This window comes from Falco punctatus (assembly GCF_963210335.1).
Source record: "Falco punctatus genome assembly, chromosome: 8".
NCBI lineage: Eukaryota > Metazoa > Chordata > Aves > Falconiformes > Falconidae > Falco > Falco punctatus.
Genome location: NC_137588.1, coordinates 51,447,107 through 51,473,422, shown reverse-complemented (window position 1 = coordinate 51,473,422; position 26,316 = coordinate 51,447,107). Strand labels below are relative to the sequence as shown.

At 35.1% G+C, this 26,316-nt stretch overlaps 1 protein-coding gene across 2 annotated transcripts in view; it reads left to right on the top strand.

Moving 5' to 3' along the window:
* GABRG2 (gamma-aminobutyric acid type A receptor subunit gamma2) overlaps positions 1-26,316 on the top strand; it is a 147,841-nt gene that overhangs the window by 90,761 nt on the left and 30,764 nt on the right. For both annotated transcript variants that reach the window (XM_080399981.1, XM_080399980.1), the window contains one exon: positions 781-26,316. This exon is cut by the window's right edge and continues 30,764 nt beyond it. In XM_080399981.1, the coding sequence (XP_080256107.1) occupies positions 781-1,056 (276 nt within the window). In that variant the 3' untranslated portion in view covers positions 1,057-26,316. The remainder of the gene's footprint in view (positions 1-780) is intronic.

Below are 26,316 nucleotides of genomic sequence, written 5' to 3'. Positions count from 1 at the left end.
AAGAAATTCATATACTTGTGGAATGGAATTGTTGTTATTTTACCCTAATAACTATCAGCAGGAAATTTCAACGCCTGTTACCCTAGTGTTCACCAAGTGCTCAAACGTGTTTTAAATGCTGAATTGCTCAATTCATTCCGAATATATATGTGTATATATATGTACTATATTTACTATATAAAATTTGGAACCTGTTGAACCTTCTAGTTGGTGAACATTAGTAGATGGTGAACTGCATATATTAAAACAATTGGAAAGTCTTATAGAGATTCTCCTAACCTTATTCAAAAGACTCTTTTTTTTGCCTTTTTTCCTGTATATATGCTCCTGTCTCAACACAAAGCAGCCCTACATTAAAATCCTGCATTTCCAATAGATTATTTCAGTTCCTTCCTTGTAATGTACAAAATATCTTCAGATATCAAGCAGCTATTTAAAATATAAACCACAAAAAAATTCAAAACACCATCAATTACATTCCTGAATGTTTCCTTTAACCTCTAATGTTTACCTAGTTTGGCTTAAAAGCTAATTGTCCACAGCTGTTAACTTTCTATTGATTTGTGCTGCTTTCCTGTAAAGTTGAAGTGTGTGACGCAACTGATTTTAATAAGCTCAAGGTAACGTTACAATTAGAACGCCTCAGCAATTTCCCATGTACCCCATGCAGAACCATCATTGACATGTTGACCATTAGTCTCTACCTTTCTGTTGGTCTGGTGATAATAACAGTGTCTCTCCCTCCTGCCATCTTTTTCTTTTTTTGCCAATCCACCTTAGGCACCTACAATTGACATCCGCCCTCGATCAGCTACTATTCAAATGAACAATGCTACACACCTCCAAGAAAGGGATGAAGAATATGGTTATGAGTGTCTTGATGGCAAGGACTGTGCCAGTTTTTTTTGCTGCTTTGAGGATTGTCGAACAGGAGCGTGGAGGCATGGAAGAATACATATCCGCATCGCCAAAATGGACTCCTATGCCCGCATCTTCTTCCCAACTGCCTTCTGTTTGTTTAACCTGGTGTATTGGGTATCATATCTTTACCTTTAAAAGCAGAAGGAAATCAGTGATATGAGCCTTACTCACTGAGTTTCTTAGAGAGATGGTTCCCTAAGTCCACTTGAAGTATTTACGACACGCTTTATAGTGGTCTGAATTCTTTAGTGCCATAACCTGGTAAATATCAATCATATCATTTGCCCAAAAATTGCCATCAGGTTATTGTGAATTAAATGTCCATTCAACATGCTGAAATAATTTGAAATAAAAATCATATAAAAAGGTAATATACAGCTATACCTGATGGAATAGAAACAGAGCAGACAGGGCAAGAGGAGCATGACAACATCACTAAATAGTTGATACTGCTATTTCAAACAGGAGTGAGAGAGGAGAATTCCCAGGTAAAGTGCTGTACAGTTTGTTAACATTGGCTATAATTACGCTATAGCTTTATTTTCTGTGGGCTTTTCTTTTTGGAAGAGTCATTTCTCACTTTGAATAGGTAATATTAAGCTAGGAAAGTTAACCTCTACTGCCACCAAGATAAAAATAGACCTTTTCCTTTGCCATCCCTTTAAGAGCACATGTACAATGCTGTAAATATTTCAATACCTTGTAGTACATAAAAGTCTAGTGCATGCATCTTTTGGGGGCCAAAATAAATGAAACAAAGGTACCATAAAATTTTGTCTTTTATTTTGTGTCTCTGGATGTGCTACTGTAATTGAAATGTGGACAATTTTATTTTTTTTCCTTGAAAAATTACCCCTTTCCCTCATGCATGGAAGATCCAAGCAGACAGCACTTTCATGTAAGACATTAGAGAAGCCTTAAGGATTCAAATAAATAACATGTAGAAAAATATGTATGGCCAATATAATAGCTCATAAAGTATACTGTATGTGTCTGCTGCAGTTGTAGCCTTCATTTTCCCTTGATAATGTTGCTATATTTCAATTGAATTTCCAGTAATTATACATGGCAAGATTAGCTTCCGAATTTAATCCATGTGCTTCTATTGTTCTTTTCCCATGTTAAGCTCTACTTTTTTCCTTACACAAGTGTTTGTGGTTTTGGTTTGTTGTTGGGTTTTTTTAATTCTTTAATCCAGTCCAGGAAATAGCTTATTCTAGACATTATTTTTACATAAGAGCTTCGAGTTAATTTTGAAACATTAGATTTTGTATTAAATATACACATACACTTCTCTGCCCATTCATGTCCTTGATCAGCAATAGTGTTGTCAGTGCTGCTTTTCACTCGGTGAGTACCTTTACAAAAATAAACCTTTACCATGGCTAGCACACAGGTTATACATAGCCTTGAAAATAAAAGGGAGAAAAGGGCGTCTTGGCTACTGAATCACATGTATGCAGTTTATATGTACTTAAATCCTTCAACCCACCTGGGTGAATCTTGAAACCATTTATCCACTGGTTTTCAGAACCTGTATGATGCTCAATTATGCAACCTTAAGCACATGTAAATATGACTGACTTTTTTTTTTTAATTGTCAAAGTTGTAAAATGTCACCTCCAGGAAAGTGGGCTTGCAGATTGAAAAGGGAGATATATAACTTATCATTAATGAATTATTAATAGTTAAAATGGAGGAAAAGGAAAGTTTTCCAACGTTTGTATAGTTTTGGAAATAAAAATGTATAAAAAAGGAATAACTTGATCATCAATTGCTCCTTGTCCAATGTATTTGAAAACATTTTAATAAAGGAATTGCACACACCTGTGGACTTTTTCAATAAAACTGCTGCACTTAATTCCATTTTTCTTGTGATTAGTTTGTTAAAAGCATACTTGAAGGACTAGATTGCTTGACTAGTTTGATTCATCAGCTCCATTAATATAAGTAATTATAATTCTCATAACCCTCTGCACTGTCTCATTTTACAGTCAAATGGCTCATCCACATAACTTTCAAGGATGGAGACTAATTCTTTAAAACAATTCTGAATATTATCTTATTCTTAAAAATAAAAATAATTTTAAAAATAAATCGCTGAATTAAAAGTGTATTAATGAAGAGAGAGAACTTTTATCCACCTAAAGAGTCTCTGCTCCCTGAATAAGTGTCAACCATCTTTCATACAGAAATGTGTTTCAGCTGGTGCCAGACAGATTGTTAATTTGTAAATTTATTTATTTATTTTCAGTGGTCAGTGATTTAACAGCTTTCTATTAGTTCCTTGCAGTTTATAGGAGTTGCTGATGTTGTACTTTTAAGGTTTCAAATTTTACCTGGATCTTTTCCCTGCTATCAGATAGGTTTTATACTGTTCATTATGAATCTCAGCCCAAACTAGCTCTTTAATTCCCCCAGAATTTCAGATAGCATAGATTTTTTTTTTTGGTCAACATCTGTGAAATTAAGGATTTCGTGACACCAAGTATTTTACCCTAGTTCAGCCATCAGATTACATGTGCCTATAGAAAGCCTACGATACCGAAGAATCAGATGCAATAATGAGGAATAGTCAGATCCCTCACTTGTGCAAGGTGGCCTTCTCCTTCCAGAAAAGGAGGAGTATACTTAAAGACAGATATACCCCCATCTCAATAATGCAAACCACACAAAATGGTAGGGCATGCCACACCAGCAGTTAAGGAGTTGAGTGAACTTCCCTCATTACGTATCACTATACAAAGTAAACAAAATAAGCCCTTAATCAGTCATTACCCAACACCTCCACTCCTGCCACAGTTATTTAGGTGACTCGTCGTTTCCTCCTGGGGAAAATGGATGAGATTCAAAAGGACAGTTCATGGAGAAACATGTCATTCCCAGTGAGAAAATGACACCAAAGCACAATCTAGTACTAACTAAACAAAAATTGTAGTGGTCCTCTGAATAGAGATTCTATTAGCTGTTCAGCACAGAATCAAAAGGTGACCTTTGTACTGTAAAGACAGGCTGCCACCACAACAAACAAAATAGTAGCTTAATACCATTTGGGTATGATGAAGGTTATTATTCAGAAGAAAACTCAGAAATATATCTATACAGACACAGTCCCACAAACATATTATATAAAATATTACATTAATATATACATTCTACATATTAAATCTCCCAGTTGCGTTCTAGGGAAGAAGCTCATTCCTGATACAACAAACTTACTAAAACGTCTTCAAGCTCATAACACTGCAGATAGCTATTACTGCTCTGGGATATGTTCAGATGGTCATTCAGAGTTTTCTCAAGTATACACTAGTGGCACAATTATTTACTTGCTATTTATATTCCAAGATGCCCTGACTGAGACAAGGCACTGTTGTCCCAGCGATTATGTCATATGTACATATCAAAAGAGAACACCCTCAAAGCATTTATAAATCTTCAGATATTTATAACATTTACAATCTCCGGTTTGTAAATAAATAGCTGGTATTCCAAGACACATTGTGGCTCAGTAATAGTTCTCCTGTTTTTAATGTTGGGCAACTGCAAAAGGCTGTATTTTAACTAGCCAGTATTGAATAATTTTAGCCTCTGTACAATACAAAGTGCTAAAGCTCCTACAATTGCAGTTTCCAGCAAATATTCACACACACACACACACAAAAATAAAAAAATAGTGGGGCCAGGAGGGAACAAGTGGTCTTTTTTTTTTAATCCAATCATGTCTACCTAGTTTTCATACAATTATATAAATCTATCTAACATGAATGGACTAGTCAAATATGCTAAAGTGTACCAGTTGCAATGCCACAGCTACAGCAGCGAATTTTGGCATATATTACAGGTCCAAATATTTGGACCTCCTTCCTCCTGTCCTGCCAAAACCCTTCAGTGTGAAAATACAGGTAGAAGGAGGAAAAAGAATACTTGCAAAATAATGTGAGACCTGGAATAAGAAAGCTTTGTTAACTGCAGAAATTTTAGTAGGTGGCATTACTTTACATGGAAGCAAAAAAAGAATTGGGAAAAAACAGTTTGAGATTATCTGCTTGACCACAAAATCTGGGCTTTGTAGGACCATGGTACAGATGAGCTGTAAATTAGGATTTAAAAGAGGTTAAGAAAGGATTTTTTCAGGTTTGCTGAAGTGTTTCTCATGCTACAGAGGAAAGACAGGATTAAGCAAGAAAGTCCTTGTGGGAGAAGCTGATAGATGAGGAATGTAACTAAGGCATGACAACGACATAGGTTGAAGTCAATATTGACCTGATCTGCTCTATCCACCCTGCAGCTGACAACTGAACTAGGGAAGCAAACAAAAGAATTTGCTGAATTATGTAAGAATTATGTACATTAATGGACTAAAGAGGCAGCCTAAAGCAATGAGCTAAGAAGAGAAATTCAGAGGTAACATGATCCATAGAAAATATAAGTCTCAAGGCCAGAATAATGAAGGTTGCAGTTCTCTGAACTGCATAAAGCATGTTTAGGGTTCATCATCATTTACATGGATGAAGAACCAGATTTTGATGATGCTGTGGCAGAAAGTTAATGTTATTTGGAAATTAATAGCTAGGTCCCAGATAAGGACTTAGTGAAAAACAAAGCCAGTTCACATAGGCTTCTGCAGATGGAAAAATAAAGCCTATTACTTTAAACTAAGGGATCCAAGGCAGAATCCAATAGTAAGTATGAACACAGGAAGAAAAGTGAAAATATAAAAGAGCCATCTAAATGAAACTTAATTACAGCCCAGGGGAAAGAGTGACGTTTTAAAAAGCAAGTGTTGTCTTTCAAGCAAAATTTCAGTTGCTTTGCAAAGAGAATTTAATTAAATCTTATGAAAAGCTTCACAGGTAAATCAGTTTATTATACCTCTGGGAAACCTATTGTTCCATTTATAAAAACTGAAAGCCAATGCACTTTCCCTCCTTATTTAGAGGCATCCTATAGATGAAAAGATCTAGAGTTCCTACTTACGCATTACTGTGTTTTTCTTTTTAATGTCAAGATATACTATGAAAAACATATCCCTTGAATATGTAAAAGAAAGTTCATGACCTTTAAAAGATCTTGAGTAACAGACATGAACTAAAAGCTTTGCTTACAAATCAGCAAACCCACTTGAATAATTCATTCCAGAATGTTGAATTACTTCAGAAAAACATATAAAAAAAAGATTGTCTTTCTTGTAAGGAAAAAAAAAAAGCACAGTATGATAAGATGATAAGTTTTTCTCATTTGGACTCACATAAAATTCATATTGATTATCAAAATGTGAAAAGGGAAAATACAAAATTAGAAATTATTAATATAGCATTAATTCAACCAGTATGAAAAGTATTAGAAACATTGATACTTCCACCAGACACGTGCTCTTTGATACTGGCATATTGAAATCTATATCTGATGAGGTTAATCAGCCATCACTCTTCAGAATTTTCAGATATGTGCTATAAGCCTAGCTACAGTTTCAGTCATTTTGCTGTGACAAGCCTAACCTTTACCCACGGAAAGGAAAAACAAAACAAAACAAAAAAAACTCCAAACCAAGACTTCTCATTTCATTCCTAAGATGAGGCACAAGCACACAGAGACATCTATCCAGCTAATAATATATTTACAAGATGTCTATAAAAATCATAGATGAGGCTATAAACTGCTTTAAAGTCAGACAGACCTAGAGAGGATTTAGCATAGCTGGATAATTTGCTCTATTAAAGAAGTAAAAAACCCACGTAAATTTACCATGCCTTTACAAAAAAAAAAAAAAAAAAAAAAAAACCAAACCCACGTTGTGTGCATGTTTGTATTGACAAAATAAAGCATATTGATAAAGTCTCAGAATTCATTTCAGTGTTTCCCTTAAGACTAGATGTGAAAGACTAGATCAACAATTTCAGCAATTCTATAATCTCACAAACCTATTCAGATTTCACTGAGTTTCCTGCTTCTCATTCTTGTTCTGCTTAGATCAGTGCTTTTTAATCTGCTGCCACAGTGAGATTTCTTGTAGAAAAAGGCATATTCCTTTTTCTTTTTTCCAAGTCCTTTGTCCTTACTGAACATTCACCTGAATTTGATAGTTTTCCTGCTGATCTAGCAGCTCTGGATCTTTCTTGCATGTATAATACATCATCACAGTTTCACCCAAATTTGAAATTCCATTTCAACTCTGAAAAAATATTGTAATTTGAAAACTATCACTGATAAAGAAAATGCAGGTGAATTTGTAAGGTTAACGGACTCAATATTAAGCTAAAAAGAGAGAAGACAGATCTAGTGCTAACTTCAATCTTGCTTTTATTTTACTTGGTTTTGGGACAGCTGATGCCAGCTTTCATCAAGGTCCAGTCTCTCTACACTGAATTGTAGCCCAGAGGGTACCTGCATTCACACAATTTGCAAACCCTGACAATATCTAGGTGTGGCATAAATCTCACCAAAGCTGTACCCTCCCCACATAGCAACACTCCGGCTAGTAATAAGCACCTGAGGATGCTGTCTACAGATACTGAAGCTCCTTGAATATTTCTGAAAGCAAAGACAATGATCACTCTGAAATAGCTGTCACTAATTCTTCAATACCAACACTTCATGAGCATTTCTTGTCTGCCCTCTGTGGTTCCAGTAGCTTTGCTGTCTTCTTAAAAGTCTTCAGCAGCTCTTTTGGAAAAATATACACCAGCTGAGCACACCCTGGATGGCCCTTGGGAAAGTCTCAATGGCCAAGAATAACAGGTACATGCTACATAAGGATGAGTACTAAATGTTATTATGTTTGAACCAAAACAAAACATTTGTTCTTCAGCTCAAAAACTTGGATTATAGAAGAAATATCAAGTCTAAAGAATAAAAACACTCAACAAAATGAAATTAGAAGAGCATCTTAAGAAACAGTCATTTAGTTACACAAGTGTTTTTCTTCCTTTGTTTATACAATCATTTTGAAAAAATACCAGAGCAAAAAGAAAAAAAAATCTGTATTAAAAAACCCACAACAAATATCAAGTACCTCTCTAATTCTGATTTATTAGAATAATTTGTTTAGTTTAAATTTACTGTAGAAACCTCCAAAGTTAGACTTTGTTAGAAAGGTGGGTGAGCAATAGGGAGTGTGACTGTCTATTTGTTTTGCTCCCCTCTAGATCTCCTGGAGCATTCGGACAGACAGGTCCAAATCACCAAAACAGGTATTTTCCCCAGAAGAATGCTATGTGGCGAATCACATTGGCTCAAATCACAAATCTATCCAAAATCTGTAGTAGAAAGCAAAACTGTGTCCAAAAAAACCTGCAAACCACTAATACACATGGAGAGAATTGTTTCAAACTACAGTATGTTCCATTTGACCTGCCATAGCTGATCAGAATTTTCTCTATTTGAAGAGTCATATTACTTTAGTACATTAGTCTGTGTTTTAATAAAATAACATTTTTAGGCATTGGAAGACTTTTCCATCCTTTGCATTCATTTTAAAGAAAAAGTAGGGCAGTTCCTCCTCCCAGCTGTCATTGCCCTCATATCCTATCACTTGTGTGCAAAAAAACCAAACCAAGTCCCAATTATATCAGAGTACGACGGAACAAAACTCCCCCAAAATTTGTGAGATATTTTTTTAAACACAATCATAGCTTTCTTCCAAAATTCTCTAAAGAACCATCTCACCTGCCCATGAAGGAATTTAGATCATGAAAAAATGATTCTCATTAAGTGTGCTGCAGCAGCTGGGTGTTCCATGAGCATATCCTGTCCATTGCCTTACTAAATTATTACTCAAGTGCTACTGGTGCCTTCTGACTCATGTTTGTTGGTCCAGTGTTCCTAAACCAACGCAGTGAGACAAGTTCTAGGCAGCACATAAAAGCACAACATGTAAAGAGTAATATAATTAGAATGGTACAGCATCAACGATAAACAGAATTATTAATGATTCCATGTTATTATCTAGAAATAGTTATTTGTAAACTAAGTTGGTTTCTACACATAATTTTAAGAATGGTAAGTTTTTGTTAATTACTCTACACTACTCTTGTTTAGCTTCTGGCTGCTCTTTTTAGTAATGGTATCAGTTGGGTCCAAAATTGCCAAATGGTAAATGGTAACATGCATCAGCTCTGCAACTGTGTATTTTAGAGCTATTGTGAAGTGAACAAAAATATAGAATACTGGCCCCAAAAAATTTAAGTGGCTAGATCTGGTCAAGATGTTTGAAATTTGAGAATAATTTGATAGACTTTTTTGTGCATGATTTTGTTCTTTACAGGGAAATTAAGGATAAAACACTGATCTTTCTGAGAAGTCTTAAATTTCATCCCAAACCTGAAATAAGATATGTTATGGTAAAATTTCCTAGGAGATGAGATGGATAGAAACTCACTGTGTGAGCATATAATTTAATCTTTAGAGTTTATTTTTCCTACCCATACATAAAGGAACAACCAGTAACGCTGAGCAGTTAATGCAGACACGTGGGCTTTGATTATGTGAACAAGTTGAAGTCCACATACCATGCAATTGTAAAAATTCTGCTGAGGATTTTGCCAAATAAATACAAAATATTCTGTTATTGCTCCTTCTGCCTTCCCTCTCACTATTCCTGGCACCTCAGCACAAGGAAGAGCTAGACCTCAGTACACTTGAATTCTTATGTGGTGCAAAAGAAGTGTACAATGTGGGAAGATACCTCTTTCCAAAGATGCCCATATTTTACTCTGATCTTTAGGGAGGGAAAGATACATATAGGTGAAAAGCCATATTTAGGGAACTTTGAAAATAGAATAACTTTACATTAATTCTGTAATCAAGTTTTCGAAGTAAAGAAAGATAAAAGTATTGCTAGCCTAGTTCCTGGGTTTTATTTGTCTTACTAAAAATCTTAGAAAATCAAGATGCTAGTATTTTAGAAAACGCATCTTGGCAGACTAAGACCATCATGACCAATCCTGTGAGAAGTACACTATCTCATTTTAAGTACTAGTACAATTAAATAATTATAACCTGTCTGAATTTGTCGCAGTTCCAATAAGCAGATTGACATTCTGTCCTGATGTTGCCTAGAAAATATATTCAATGAACATTTTGAAACAGAAAGCAAAAGTTCCTGTTTCTTTAATTTTAGTAATAAAAATCTTACTAACTTTAAATCTCTGTTTAATTCATAGGTAGTAGGCAAAACACTAATCAAAATCACTCGTGATATATTAGAAGAGAATGCATTTTATTATAAACAGCAACAGCCAGTTTCTAAAGATGCTCAGCAATAATTATTCAGTTATGAGGACTAATACGTTTTTCAGAGTTAAATTACAAGAGCAGTCCTTTACTTCTCATGAAAAAGATTAAAAAAAATACATAGGAAATGAAAATAAAAAGAAAGCAGCCAAAAGAACTGTATTTCTGAAAATATGGTTAAAAAATGAAACATTACATAAATTTAAAAAATAATTAGCTGCATTTTGAAGAATTAATACACGAAAAACTTTACATTCCTCTTTCCCCATAGTTTGAAATATATTATTATTCTAAAATCAGAACCATTGAAGACTTATGTCATAGATATCAATGAATACATCTCCACCTGAAGGTAAGTTGGCATCTGTACCTAGCTCTGTAGATCTGTATCTTCATTTAGTTATATCTTGTTCAGAAAGAGAAGCTGATTCTTTCCCCAAAGCTTTCCTTAAACATTTAAAAAAATAAAAAATATCTCATTTTACCTGTTCCTTAGTATGTTTTAGACAACCAAAACTTAAGGAAAGAAGTTAGTACACTAAAAAAATCTTGTCATTTTGAGAGTTATCACTTAGCCATCTACGCAAACTTCAGAATTCATATTTTGACATTTTAGCCAGAGCTTTAATAGAGAAAACATTGACATTTCATTGTCCTATGTCAGAAACCTGGGCGTGTGGGGTGTGTGTGGAATGGCCTTTAAACTGGTAAAGGGCCTACTTACTTTCTGCTACATGCTCATTTTTATAATTAGCCTAAGATCCCACATGTCCATCTGTATGAGCTTCGAGGTACCAGAGAAATCCCTGCTGAGATCTACTACACAGCACGTGAGTGCAGTGAATATTTTAACCTACTAGCAAAAGTGGCCCCCAAAACTACAGAACCATCTGTTTGAAGTGACTTATTGAATTTTGTTGGGGATTTTTCTGACTACACCCAAGCTCACAGATATATAGATTAGCATAAGAAGAGAAACATAGGAGACAGTTACAAGGTTCTTTATAAGTTAATGAGTACCTCTTCTCAGATTGTTGGACAGGTATATACAGAATCAAAAAAATTATCAGTTCAGTGACACATTCTCTCTTTGTCACATATCCTTATATAAAGCATTATTAAGGTGTATAAAAAGGCAACAATATTCAATAGTGTGTGTCTCACTCATACTTTTAAAGTGTTTGCTTTACCACTTAACATGACAAATACCATTTTGGTATACCATCTTCTTGAGTAATCTTCGATTTTATCATACTACATATTTTGCAATAAATTGAAAACAACGAAGTGTTCCATTTTATGAGATTCATAAACGCTACTCAAGTATTCTTTGGGAAATATGCTAGCTAGGTATGTTCTGAGTATAGGTGAAGCACTGCTTTACATTTTCAAAATTGCTTAACCCCATTAGGGAGGGAAGCACTATGAATGTCACCTCTAGACAGCTGCAGCCCTTACTTGTCTCAAATTATTTTTGGTTTGGGCTATTTTCACATGTTGGGGAATGATATAAAGATACACTGCATCAATCCTTCTTTTGAATCTAAAAAGCCCCTTTACCTCATGTTAACAAAACCCACGCCAATCTATAGCCTATGGTCAGGCTCTTTCAGCTTACTTATTACTCTTATAAAATTAGTTATCTTAATTTTTGGCTGCTAGCAGGCAAGTATGATCTCGCATGTCAGTACAAAACACCCACAGGCAGTGAAAATCCCAAGGTTTAGTCTCTGTGATCCCATAACCAATCCCTAATCAGTGACTAATATTGTTACATAAAGTCAAGATTTTTCTATTTCAACAACAGTGAAAACCAGACTCCTCTAAGCAATCATGCTCAGCTAATAACACAAATTGTACCTGGAATTAACTTCTACAGGCAATCTTCTAAGGAATTCCTTTTGCTACCATAGAAACTAAGAATGTGTACTCTACAGCTGATCTGGAAATTTTTTCACATCTCCTGAGTTTGTTCCTTTTAAGACTTAAATTTATATTTGGAGGCAATGATGAACAGAAAATTTATTTCTGAAAGCTTTTTTTTTTGAAGGAGAATAAAACCACAAAATGAATGTAAACCCACTGGACAATAGGAAGATTACCTATATACCTATACCTTCTAAGAAAGAATGACAAGAATCAGGGAGAGAGTGCAATTGCAGCCATTCTGGACACCTGCACAGAACTTTCTTTTTATATTCCTATACAGACTCCACAATCTGTAAGCAAAAAGTGGATAAATGGGTTCACACTGCCAAGCAATTCTTCCTACCAAGCACTTTTCTGATGGTATTATTCTTGAGGGAAGCGCTAAATGCAACGGCCATTTGTTCAAGCCTCTTCATGCTTCTCCTTTTCCATTCTTCTGGTTGATTCTTTTCCTCTTGGGCCTATTTTGCAGACAATGGATGAAAAAGCTTGAGTCACAGCTCTCTCTTCCTATAGATATTAAAATTGTGAGTGATCAGATGGTTTTCAAGGAGCCGTTTAAGGTTGCTTAATGTGTAATTAAAAAACAACTTGCGACTTTCATAAGTTGGAAAAAGAACACCTGTTTTGTTTGCTGAACCCTCACGAATTCATTTTTACTGGTGCAGAAATCTTCACTTGACTGATACTGTAAGTCTACAAGACTGAACACAATGGAAGTGCTAGTATAGCTTCCCAATGCACAAAAATTAGGCTAAAATCAACCCAAGCATGTTAGCTTTAGCTGGCTTTATGATGCATCGAACAGCACAAAAGTCAGATGAGATATAAAGCCATAGCAACTAAATGTGAACAACATTAAAATAAATTGTCTTTATGTCAAATTACACGAGCAAATAGTAATAGCTTCCAATAAAAGTGTTTTAAAACGTTGATATGCATTTCAAATTCTACTGAAGTTGCCCTTAAAATATCCATTGCTGTCTGCATAGCAGATTAATATTTATTTGTGCTTATATTTCAGAGTTAGCAACACACTGGAAAATAAACATATCCCCATCCTTCTCACATTGCTGAAGACAAATTTGCTTGATGTTTGTACCATGCTGATTTCATATTGTTAATAGACACATTGGTACATTTAATATCTCTGAAAACTACCGTTGGTTTTCCTTCTTCAACATCTGTCCAGGTAAGCATATGGAGATACACACTGAATACGCTCTTGGTCTGACTTTCCAAAGGGATTAGGCATGTACAAAATTGCATCCCTGGACTGGGGTTATTGTATGGCATTTATCAGGTCTAAGTTTCAGATTATAGCAAAGTTAACAATTCCAGTGCAACAAACAACATTTTTGAGATTACAACATCTAAGTAGACAGAGGAATGCTATCATTACAGAGAAGAGGAAAAGAAAGAAAAGATACAGGCAATGCGAAGCTTAAACCGACAACTGTACAAAGTTTACATCAAAAGATGTAAACTGAACTAGAATCCTTTGAGACCCAATCTATGCCTTAATCACAAATCTGTCCTTTTTACGCATAAAATGAAAAAACTGTCCACCTGCCTGTCAGCCAGTGACAGCATTATAAGAGGATTAGAGATGAAAGGTTTTACAGAGGTTTTTAAACTGTGTATCTTACAGATTCTCTGCTTTCTTTCTCATGAAGATTTTATATTTGTTCTCACTTTGTATTTCAGTTTTCCTAATCTAAAATGAAAGTCATTGAGACTGAAATGTATGTGTTGCTCTTTATTCACTGAAAACACAGCAAAAAAAATGCTGTCAGCGAAGATCAAACTGTGGAAAACAACAAACTGCTTAAAGAGAGAAAAGATGTGGTGTGAAGAGGATTCTTGCATAAGAAATAATTAAAAAGAGCAAAAAGAGTATGCAACCAACCAAGCAAGCAAGCAAACCAGCCTATGGTGCAGACTTGCAAGTTTTCAGTTTAATTAAAAATATGTGAAAAATCTTGTTATCCCTCACAGAGGAGTAGTTAATATTTTCTGCAAATGTTCCTGAATAAATGAGTGGTTTGTAACAAATTCCACACCTCTTGTAATTTACCCTGGGACTACTCATGAAGGGAAGAATGACACAATGTGAGTCCTAAAATTATTCACAATTATATCAATTAGGCAGTGCAAGTTCATTTCCTTTTCTTGGCATCTTAAAGTCATATAGAGCTTTAATAGAGTCTGTGGGAGGGGGGAAAAGGTGTAAGCAAATCTTTCATGGATAAAATGTGTTAGGACTCCATGTCCGGAATGTCCAAATCTGGAGAGGAAGCATCTTAAAGGCAACGCGATACAGAGCCTTGTACCTCAACTAATACACTTAAAAACTATAAGGAGCTCTCGCGTATGTTAGACCATAACAGCGGTCTGTCACAAAGCATGGAAACCCAAGAGTTCCCACTTCTACCACGTTATGCTCTTATCAGACCTGCCGATAGTGTACTTCAGCCCCGCGTGTACTCTAGGTCAGAATGGAATCCTAATAAGTCTCACTAACAGTATAAAATATATCAGGTTTGATAATATGTTCACCAGCCCAAATCTCTAAGTTCTTTTCTACTCAATATCACCTTGAAACTTGGAAGATGCAGTGGAACATCACTAGTTGTGTACTGTGGCCACACACTATGAAAGGTAAGCTGTCCCAAATCAACATTTTCTGTTTGTCTACAGTTATTTTAATCGTTTGGTTTCCAAGTTGTAAGTCTTGGTTGCTTCTCCACTTTACAGTATGGGTGTTAAAAAACCCTAGGGGTGTTGAAAGATGGCAAGACCATTTGTTTTGATTTTTTTTTATCCCATGGCTCTGTTTTCTTGACATACCATAGCTGTTGCCTGAGATTGGATGGAATGTTTCCTCTTATTTCCTCCACTGGGATTTGGAAAAGATGTTGCACTATGGTATTCATCTGTTTGGGCTGACAGCCTCCTAACACTGGGAGGAGACCTCAGATTACCCACCACTGTCTCAAATACTGTTTCCTCTTACAGGAATACAAAGCATCATTTGGACAGTTATAGTTTTAAAGACCCCAAGATTATACTGTGGTTTTGTTGTACATCTCTCTATATGTATAATTTTGCAGCTCCCTGAAGCGTTGACATCAATTTTTAACATTACAGACATATTTGTTTTCAGTTTTCTCTTGAACAAAATGTCAGCAGGTCATAACCATTGCTCCATTGTATTGTAATTTAACAATGCTAAATATAGGGCTTTTTAACTCTACATGCCTTTCTATTCCAAGGTCTCTGGCTGAAGCAGTACCCTTAATCATCATCCTACACACAGAGCACTCCTTAGCAGTCTAAGATGTCTTAAGTTTATCATGGGTTAATCTGAATCGAACTAAAAGACCACATATGTCTGAAGGTTTTTAGTATAGACAGCACTCTGATCTATTATTAGGAATACAGAAATTTGCAGACTTTGTCCTAAGTCCCCAATTTGAAGGATTAGTGGATTGCTATTTAACTGCTTCTCCTTTTTGAGTCTCCAGCTCTGGTAGCAATTAGGAGTCTAAACTTTTGAGTTTAAATTTAAATACACAAGTTCCTGAAGAAAAATAATTACTATAAATGTAATTAACATATTTTTCAGATTATAACAGGCTATATTTATATTACATAGGATTAATGAAGCAACTAAATAGCATCAGTTGCCACTGTAAATGTAAATTAATAAAATAATTTCCCATATTATTGTTAATTATTGTGTTAATTTTCAACATCCACTACCAACAAGAAATTGTTGGGTGTTCTAGCAGCAACGCAGAATATTCATATATAATATTCTGGCACCAGGAAACATTCTGCTCGCTATTTAACCTCTCTAACTTTATTGATTAACCTAAAATTATATGTGTATTGGACATTAATATTTTGCTTTGAACTCTTAAACAAGTTTAGTAAAGTCATGACAGCTTGGTTTTTTCCAACTTCTCTGATGTTGATGCAGGCAACTTTATCCAAAAGTCACAACCGAAAAAAACCCTGAAAATCTCTTTCCTTAAATACACATCATTAAATAAATGCTGTGGTGACATTATGAATGGAACAGCATACACAAACATTGTGATAACAATTAGTTTAATTGATTTACCTTTTTTCTCTCAAAACTATATTTTATCAATTTATTACAAGTAGCGAATTCCAACCTACACAGAACTCTCAGAATGCATACTGGATTATTCAAGTATTCAATCCTTGCGCTGTGATCATCAAACTGTAATCATTAGACTGAATCCATTCCTGATTGTGTGATCTGACCTTTGTAAAATATTTCTACTTTTTAAAATCATGTTTTGATTACACAATTCTTGGTACTATATCAAAATTTGTGTTTAATCAGCATTCACACAAACCAAATCACATTTGCAGAAGAGATTATGAAGAGGCAGTATATGAGAGGCAAATATGATGCATATAGTATCCTAATTAACATTAAAATATTTAGAAATTATTTTTCTCCATTATATATTAGCTGTACTCACAAAGCTCAAAGTTTCCTTTTTCTCAAAAGGGATATGTACACCATACAGCCCTATTATTTCCCTACTCTGAGGCTAGTGCCCCTTTCAGAATACTATCTGTTATGCCAGAGGAAGGCAGTGACTTGATATTTTACATCCCTTTCTACCCTACAAAGAAGTTTCTAATACTTTTATTAGAAACTTCCGAAATACTAAAAGTTATCTAGACTGGAGAACAGCATATCCCAATACAGAAATAAAACATCTATTACATTCAGGATTAATACTTCATTATTCATCCCCAAACTGTAATTCAGCTATTGACTTTCCTAGTCCTACTGTAACAGCTGTTCGGAAACAAGAATAAGAGGCATGGCTGCAGGAGTTCTAAGTAGTCTTGAAACAAACAAAAAATCAACTATTTTTTAACATTGAGGTTGTAAAGAATAACAAAAAAACATTTCCTAAAAGCCAACAGGGAACTTTTTGCAACTTTTGTAACAAAGCACTTTGTCCAAATCCCAAAGGTATTTTTTTTCTTTTGATTATTCAGGTTGAAAGTATGCAAATTGTATTCACAACCAAATCAACAGGAAGACAAATATTGTCTCTGTGATCTGTAAATTATTTACAGTAGGTTCTTTTACATAATGTGTAACCTTAGACCTCCAGTACGTGTGAGTATTAAATATTTTGTACACATATTTTCATCTATTTCAAAACACTAATGAAAGTAAACAAATCTAAAAGTTAATTTCAATTGTTTTCAGAAAAAAATTATAATGTTTCATTTTGAAAATGTCAATGTTTTTCTATTTTCTATATATTTTAAGTTTCTTTAAACCAGAATAGTAGGACACCTTTTTTTTCCCCTCTTGAAGAAATAGTTATCCCAAATTTATTGATGAATTAATTTAGGAAAAGCATCTGAACTCATTCATCAGCTCACTGTAGTCCATTCTGCTCTTAAAATCTGTTAGTCTTGAATTAATTGGAATCACCACTCCAGCCCAAATATCAGGGACTGTTTTGGAGTGGAAAAGTGCATGGATTTACTGAGAATTCATAAGTCACAGCTTCATGGTAGCAGCATTGACTTACACCAAGATCAAAAGGTTACTCAAGGCTATCGCTTACCAGTGAGGAAAAGCTTACCCTGTCTCTTTCTGTCTCTACCTGTCTCTGAAAATTTCTTTTCCCCCCTGCAGAGACTTTTCAGCTGTTTATGAAGTAACTGTTGAATCATCACCCAGCAAATAGGCTCTGACTTGGGTTATTTTAATGCACTGCGCTGCAAACAATGGCAATTCTTACACAAACAGGTACAGGGGAGATGGGAATCTCAGCAGGTGCATGGAAATACAAGATAGAAAGGTCTTACAGCCATCATAAGATGACCCATCACCTCTCATAAGATTAAGCTCACTTTAGAAACAAACAGGATATAAAGAGTTATGACTTTTACCAAAACTTACAATTCAGAGACTTGTTTTAATTTCTGTTGTCAGAGCAAAATATTCCCAACATTTCTAGAAAGAAAATGGGCAGGTTTCTCAGCTGTGTCCCCATACTCCCAAGCCAGTGAAAGCGCATTGGGAGCCTACCACAGGTCTTTCACAGGCTTACTGCTGAAAACTTAAGCAACAATCATGCTCTTGTCAGAAGCCTTAGCCTCAGTAAACCAGCAACATGTTTAAATAAAAAACAAATTGTAGGGAATAGCCATTTCAGTCTCCTCTCTCCAAAATATAATTATGTAAGTAAATACAACTGAACACAAATCTACTATGCTTTTCTTCTCCATTTTCAAGCCAAAAATTATACTCAAAAAGGTTGTAACCATGTTCTCTCCTTAATTCCTACTACAGACAATGTGTTTTGCTGATGCAAGACATGCTTCTCATAGCATCTCTGGTTGCCCAAAGTTGCCTCATGCAGTGTGAATATTTCAAACTTGAAGGCTACTTTTCGCTAGAAAATAGAATTAAATAGGTCTAGCAGAATTAGAAAGCCTGACTCTTAGACTTCTGAAAGATAATAGAGATACAACGTAAGTGCTGCTGCAGGCAAGTTGGCTTTATTCGAATTTACAGTGAGACTAAATCAGCACTATCATTAGAAAAAGGAGGACTCAAAAGCCTAAGACATTTAATTAACCTTTCATTCCAAAGGACTGATCCTCCATGTCAGGGTTCATTTAAGTTGGTCCTATAGAAATTGCCACTGCTATCATCTGCTTTGTGGATGAACAGCAAACTTCACAGTCCTCACCTTTTGGGAGCAAATAGTTCAGACACATACAGAAAAGTCGTTTTCAGAAAGCTTTATACTCTGGCTGTAGTCCAGGAAAATCACCCTTTGTAATTAACTGTGTACAAATCCATTAGAGGGGGACTGAAAAATCACAAATTACTGGGCTGTCAGTGACCTGAAAAGGGCAGGAGAGTATTGACAGGTCTGCTGGTTCCTTGCCTGGAAGGAGATCAGGAGATCACGCAGATCATAGTCAGAAAGACAAGTCACTGCAGTGTTGTTTTGGAGACAAAATTGAAATTGTTTTTGCAGACAAAAGCCTAAGAAGACTATGTTCAACCTAGCTAATTTTGTCTTCATTTTTCATAGCTTCTGAGCCCCACAGCTTCTACTGCCTTGAGGTTTGAATTTGAATGTTAGGTATTAAAAACAATTACTGATGCAAGACAGAAGCAAGGGATCTGCTGGAGAAATTATCAGTAATAAGTGCTGCAAAAAAAAATCTTAAACGTTTCTGGGAAGTTGCCTAAAATACTTTCACAATGGAATGGATATGAATGAAAAACTATTGGATGAAAAGAATAGGGTGTGATTTTGGAGAAAAGAAAAAGACACAATGACCATACTTAAAGAAAAAAGTTTTAAAATCCAGGAAGATTGAGATTGAATCATGTTTCCTTAAATGATTAAGTACGATGCCCTTACACATAAACACGAACACACTAAAGATTATACACTGTTTTCAAGACAAGGGCTTGTAGATCTAAATGGAAACTCTGCAAAATATACTGGATTAATAAGGACACAGTTCTCCTGTTTGCTTCTCTGCAGTCAGAACTACTTCAAATAACATAGCAAGTCAGTTTTCTAACTTGTTTTTCAAGTTCTCTTTTTATCCATTTTGCCAGAACTACCACAAGAAAATGAAACGGAGATTTAAAGCCAAGTCCAGTGGAGTATGTATATTTTTAATGTTTAATTTTGAGGCGGGAGGCATATTTAGATGTCTCCCTTATTGCACTGCTACTGGTTGAGTATTTTCAATCCAAGTATCACTTCTTACTTCTACTTTCAGACAAATATACTGTGGCACAACCCCAAAATGATACTAAATTCAACTCCTTGACTAAAAATCTAATTATTTTACTAGAGTTACCTTGAAAAGTGGTTTACTGCTCCTAGACCTCTTCCTACCAGTTTCCATGCCCATTCATAAATGTTTCTGTTTCTGAAGTCTCCTAAGAAAACAACAAATAAGAAAAAGATACCAGCTTCCCAATTCCTAGCCTTCATCCTTTATTACTATTCCTAACACATGAAAATATTTTATTCTCTTGAAGGTGACAAACTATACAAGACAGTCTAATTCTCAAAAGGTATTTTCAAAAAGATTAATTAAAACCAGAAATAAATAGAGAGAAAGGGGCAGCTGTATATGAGGAATCATTGACAGAAAATACCAATTCTGAAACCCTTCTAAAAGAAAGCATTCAGTAAAACAGTAACTGAATTTTAGAAAGAGATCTCCATTCTCAAACATTATTTTTTTTGGGGGGGGGACATTATCCATTAGACTTTAATTCCCTTCCATGTTTGCCATGTTTGCCAGGTTCTTGGTCCTCTGTGTGCCCAGACCTATTTTTCAACCCCCTTGTCAGGGATTTAATTCCTTTGATGTACTTGGCTTGTTTTCAGTCCACCCAACTCCACAGAAAGGCATTTTCCCAATCTGTTACACTTCATTATCATAAAAGATAGCTTTCTGCTAGCCCACTCACACATCTTCTTGCATAGCATCAAGATGACCGTAGCTGGCACAGTATATAAATAGACAGATGTAGCTGCCAGCTTCAGAGAAGTTATGTTTGCACTAAAGTTTGCTTACTGGCAAACAGACATGCCAGAAAGAAAACCTAAACATCTTTACTCCCTTTACCTCATAAATATCACTATTCATTTGGGAGAAAGAGTTTCTTTGGTAATACTAATTGTTTCCTTTCAAAACATCTACATCTCCATACGATACATAATCTGTTCAGTGACACACATTCGAAAACTCTCTATGCGGTTGAACAAACATGTACGCTCATAACTCCTTCTGTAAAGTTTTCCTTTGATATTAGATTAATTCTTCTGACAGATTTCAAACCTCTGTTAAACATCTAGAAACATGCTTCCTTTAAGACACGGAGAAAGCATTTCATTGTTTTGATAAAGAATAAAGTGAAACAAAGTAGGAAAACACCCCACTGTATTTGGGCTGACAAGAACAATGACAGCAAAGTCAACTTTAGAGTCATAACATAGTAAAAAAAAGTAAGGGAAGAAGGGATTCCTTTAAATTATATAGTCTATTCTCCTGCCCCAAAGCAGGCTCAGCTATGCCTAACTACATACTTCAAATAAAATTTTTATCTAATTTGATCTTGAAGATTGGCAGTGATGGAGAAACCAAAGACACTGCATTTCTATGCTTCATTTTTTTGGTCTTAAAAAAAAATTCTCTTGTCAAACCTGAAACTCCACTCCATATTTTAAGCTCATAACTCCTCATGACTTTGCAGAATTTGTCACCTTAATCTTTAGGTTGAAAAAAAATTCCTTAGTCTTCCATTTAATCACTCCCAATTGTACTGTGAGGTTTTTAAATTCTGGCTTTCTTGAGGTCTAAGATCTCTCCTAGATCTCTGCACTTGCTCTTTGTCTTCCCTGATAGAGAGTAGCTAAATACGGATATGGTCCTCCAACTGAGAGACTGACAGCTAGCTATAATACAGGCTGCCTGGACACAGAAAAGACCAACTCTTTCCCTAACCCTAATCACAGGTCAAATTCAAAGTCAGGTCTCAGAGCTTCAAGCATGAGGATTGAGAAAAAGAATAGTAGTAGTAGTAGAAAGGAGAAGAAAAAAAAAAAAAAAAAAAAAAAAGAATTTCCTAAGCAGCAGGAGCAAACGAGTGGTTTCTGCTTTCTTGTCAAGGAAAAAGGCATGACCACTGGCAGCAGTTTGGCTGGCTCTCTCCTCTGTCCTGGCAGAGCATTTCCTATAACTGTATCTCGTGCCTAATGATGGCAAAAAAAGTTGCTAGCAGCCACCTCAGTCTAATGTGGGATTTGAGGTCCTATTGCAAATTTTATTTTGATGTTACATGGAACACAGAATGGTTTGGGTTGGAAGGGACCTTAAGGATCTTCTAGTTCCAACTCCCTTGTCATAAGGATGTTCGCTGTTTCCCTGACGAACAAGTATAAGTAGACATTCAGCTTGTAAATTCTTAATCATTTTTTTAAAAGCTGTTATGAACTGTAAAGATAGTCAACTACTTTTTTCTCTTTTCGTTCTCAAGATGCCTCTGTTTTCCTCTATCAATTGAAATGTTTGATCCTATCCCTTAGCATTCTGAGTCCATGAATCTCATTTGGCATAGTTATCATAAGTGTTTCATGTTCAAAATATGTATGAGGTGTTAATAAACTAAGTAATGCAATGTCATTTTTTAAAATTCTGATTAGGTACTTTATAAAAATAACCAATACTGCTTAAAGTGAGCGCGTTCTCTTTGCTACAAATTACATTTCAATTGCAAATGCATTTCTGTGGACTTTTGGTTTAACATTTAAATCTAATGAGTATACATTAAGTTTCTTATCTTGAGCATTAGAGAAAAGTTAACAGAAAAAAGAAACAGTAGGCAAGCATTAGAAATATGAGAAAGCATTTCTGGTTTTATTTCTCTTTCAAGTTAAGCTCCCAGTTCTTATTCTGAAACACAAAATAGTTTGTTTCTTAATGTTTGGTTAGATTACTGGGATGGCTAGGCTGGATCAACTCCAAGGTATGACAATGTCCCAAATCTTCTTGCAGGAACTGCACTTATGTGCTGGGGCAAAGTTCTGGGCATGCTCTGTTAACATAAAGTAACACTGAAAAGGGAGTATTGTGGCAAATTCCCAGTTCCTAATACCTGCTCAGTCATTGCCTTCAGTACTGACTCACCTTTGCCACTAATGACTTTTGTTCCTGATGTAGGTAAAAGTAATTCTAAAGAGCAACTATTTTGCCTCTGGAAAATGCCATGTGTCAGGCAATTTCCAGGGGAGAGCTCTGTTAAATAACAGAAGTTGAGCTGGGACTTTAGTTTTCAATAACAAAGCATAAATATTTCTAGCAAGTAGCAACTAATATTAGTCTAAACGCCATCTGGTGCACCTTCACTTTATTTTTTGGTTACGAGAAAGCATATCAACATATTTAGGAAGTCAAATCAAACTGAGTCCCCAGTTGCGCTGTCACAATATAAACTCCTATCCCATTACATGAGAGACTGATTGCCTAAAGAGACTTTCCTGCTAGAAATCTCCTGTTTAAATGCGAACAGTACCAACAGTACTAATGCGGTGCTGAGTTTAGCAGTGCAGAGCAGCATTAGGTATGTTGTATTATTAAAAGCCATTCCACGGTTACAATATATATCTTCTCAATCTACTGTTTCACATCCTTCACCTTTTATTCTGTCTCAGTGCAATGGTATTGCACTGCTTCCTTCCCACTCCCTGCTCCATTGCTTTCAGCCCAACAACAAAGATGAGTTTTTAAGTCTGTCCTAATCCCTGAATTGTTTGTTGTTAATGGACTCTAATGGGAAAAGATACCTCTGCACTCTCCTTTCAAGACTGGTATAACGAATGGACTTCAGAAGCTTCCTACCCTGGGTATTTGAAGAATTTGAGGAAATTTCTTTTACTTTGGGAGGACCTATAGGAAAATACTAATCAGCACCTCTGGCTTTTCTATAAACCAAGCTTATTTAAATGCAATAAAATAAAATAAAGGATTTATAATATATATCATGAGCACTGGAATAAACCCAAGTATATTCTATCATTAGTACTACATTTAGAAAAGGTACTAAGAAAAAAGCATAAAGAAAGGAAAATAAAAAGAAGAGATTCCTGTTACTGGAAAGGTACTAACTGTTGCACTAGTGTACCTTTTCCAGTTAAGAATGTTGTGGGCATTTTAATTGAGATAGTAACATCAGTATAATCCCTAATCCCAGATAGTATTGCACTATTATAACGTGTCATATGATTTATCCCCTTTCCTCCTTTTGTTATTCATAGCTGCTGTTTTTTATGCTTTTACTGCTGTGATGCAACAGCCTCCCACTAAAATGATTGACTTTTATGTGTTGTCTTGCCTATAGGTGCTCATGAATCTGATTTCTATCTTAGCTTGCAGAAGCAGCATGGTGTTACCTCTAAATCATAAAATTACTTATTTGTCCTACCTATATAATGTATGTTACTAAAAGACTCCAATCCCTCTATCACAGTACTCTCTTCAGGATACAGTTTGGGGGTTTTGTGGTGATTTTTTTTCTCAGTCAGAAACCTCCTTCTGCTAGAGCCCCGGCTGTATAGCAGCCCCATAGCATTCTTACTGCACATCAATGTGGTCTATTTATCCTCTTCAGTTGCTCTGCTTTTTCCTTACACTCTGTAATTTATGAATTAGCTCAAGCTTTGAAAATGAGGACAAAATTAGTTTCTACGTACATCAGAATAATCTTCAGTGTTGTGCTATGAAAATACTGGACTTTGTCTGTCACTGTTACTGATACCTGTTATGAAAAGAATACAGCCAACCTGTTCATTCACCACCGAATATTTACTCTGACACAAAGTCAGTAAGTTTCTAAATCTCTTTGTACACAGAAGTGTCCCAGTAGAGCAGCATTAACATAAACCCTACAAAATCATAAAAATAACAGTCAAGAAATGTTTTATAACAACATTAACATTTTTTGGCATGTCTAGGTATTACTATCATCGTAAAATGTGTGTTCTCTGGAACTGTTTTACAGTTAAATAGATTTGTGCTGGTATTAAAGGACTTTTAGGAAAACTGCCCTAAATAATGTCTGCAGGATTCAAAATGCAATGAACTTTTACTTGCAAGATATGGAATATAAAAACATCAGATATAATAATATTTTTCTGTAACTTGTTCTGATATTTCTCTTGGATCAAACTATAATATTTAAGTGTTTTCCCATACTGCCCCCTATTTAATGAAAATCAGGACAGAAAATTTATCATGGCTAAGTGCTTCTTATGCATAAGTAGATTTTGTCCAAATCTACTTAATATTGTACATTCACTTCACATCAAGACTCCTTGGATACTCTTTGTGTGTGTGTTTACTTCTGAGCTGCCTTGCAGCGGTCTAGCCCATGTGACCCAATAAGCCACTACCCCATTGCTCATAATCTTGTATTTTTCCTGTGTCATTTGGGAAAATAATATTAGGAAAGTAATTATTGCATTTTATTTTTATCATTGTAGTCCATAAAACTTTATAATTCCTCAGTACTATCACTTCTAGCTCACCATGTCTACCTGTGTTTCTTCCTCTCTGCTTTGCTGAATATTGGGAAGAGTATTTGCTGAATACTGGGAAAAAGAGCAGGTTTTTTCAAAGTACATATAAATACATAATTATTGCTTTTAAACAGCTTGTAGAGATTGAACTCTACTTGTAGGAATAATATGCTACTTTTCTCTTTTTTACTCAACTTTATTACCAAACTGCAGCTTTTACTCATATGACAAATGATAGTTTACTTCATAGCTGTAGTTCAATCTGTTCATAACCAGACCAGCAACTCAGACTGTAATAGCAAGCAGAAGTGAATTCTTCATATTACTAACTACGAACAGACAAACGACTCCTCTGTCACAGAAAGAAATACTGTGTTTGGAAAACAGATCAGTAAAATTCAAATGCCAGAATTCTCTTGCATTTTATTAATTACAACCCTTAAATGTAACATTTTGTTGAATCCCCATGGTGCCATTCTTTCCTAAAATAAGGAAGAAAATAGGCAATAAAAAAAAAAAAAAAAGTTGTGCAAGTAAAGAGAGATCTGCCCTATATTGGGCAGGACTCAATGTTTATTTTTAATGAAAACTGATGGCTAAAACTGACATGTAGCTCAATTTTCATTTTTCTCTGTAAATTTCCTTACACTATGCACTTCAGCAAATGAAAAAACTTTACAGAGCTTTTTCTTATGAATAAAAATGTGAGACAGACATACATAATATGATACAATTTTTACAAATGGTGACATTTGCTCTGAAGATGTATTCAGAAATTTTCTAATTACCTCATTTCAAATATTACCAAAACATCCTGAGTTTACATGGATAGTTTATAAAGCTACCAAAAAAAGCTACTGACTAATACTAAAACATCCTCAACCTTAGAGGTAACAGACAACCTCTCTGAAAGATGCTTTTGACAAACAGATATCATTCTATTGCTAAGTCCTTGAAGGTGTCTTTGATCATTTAAGGGTAGGCTATATAAAAACCAGAAAATGAGCTAGAAAGGAGATAAGTTTCAAAAGCCATCAGCAACTCTACTGATTCCAGGTGATCACCCAATTCTCACCTTAGTAGCCTATTTAGTAAT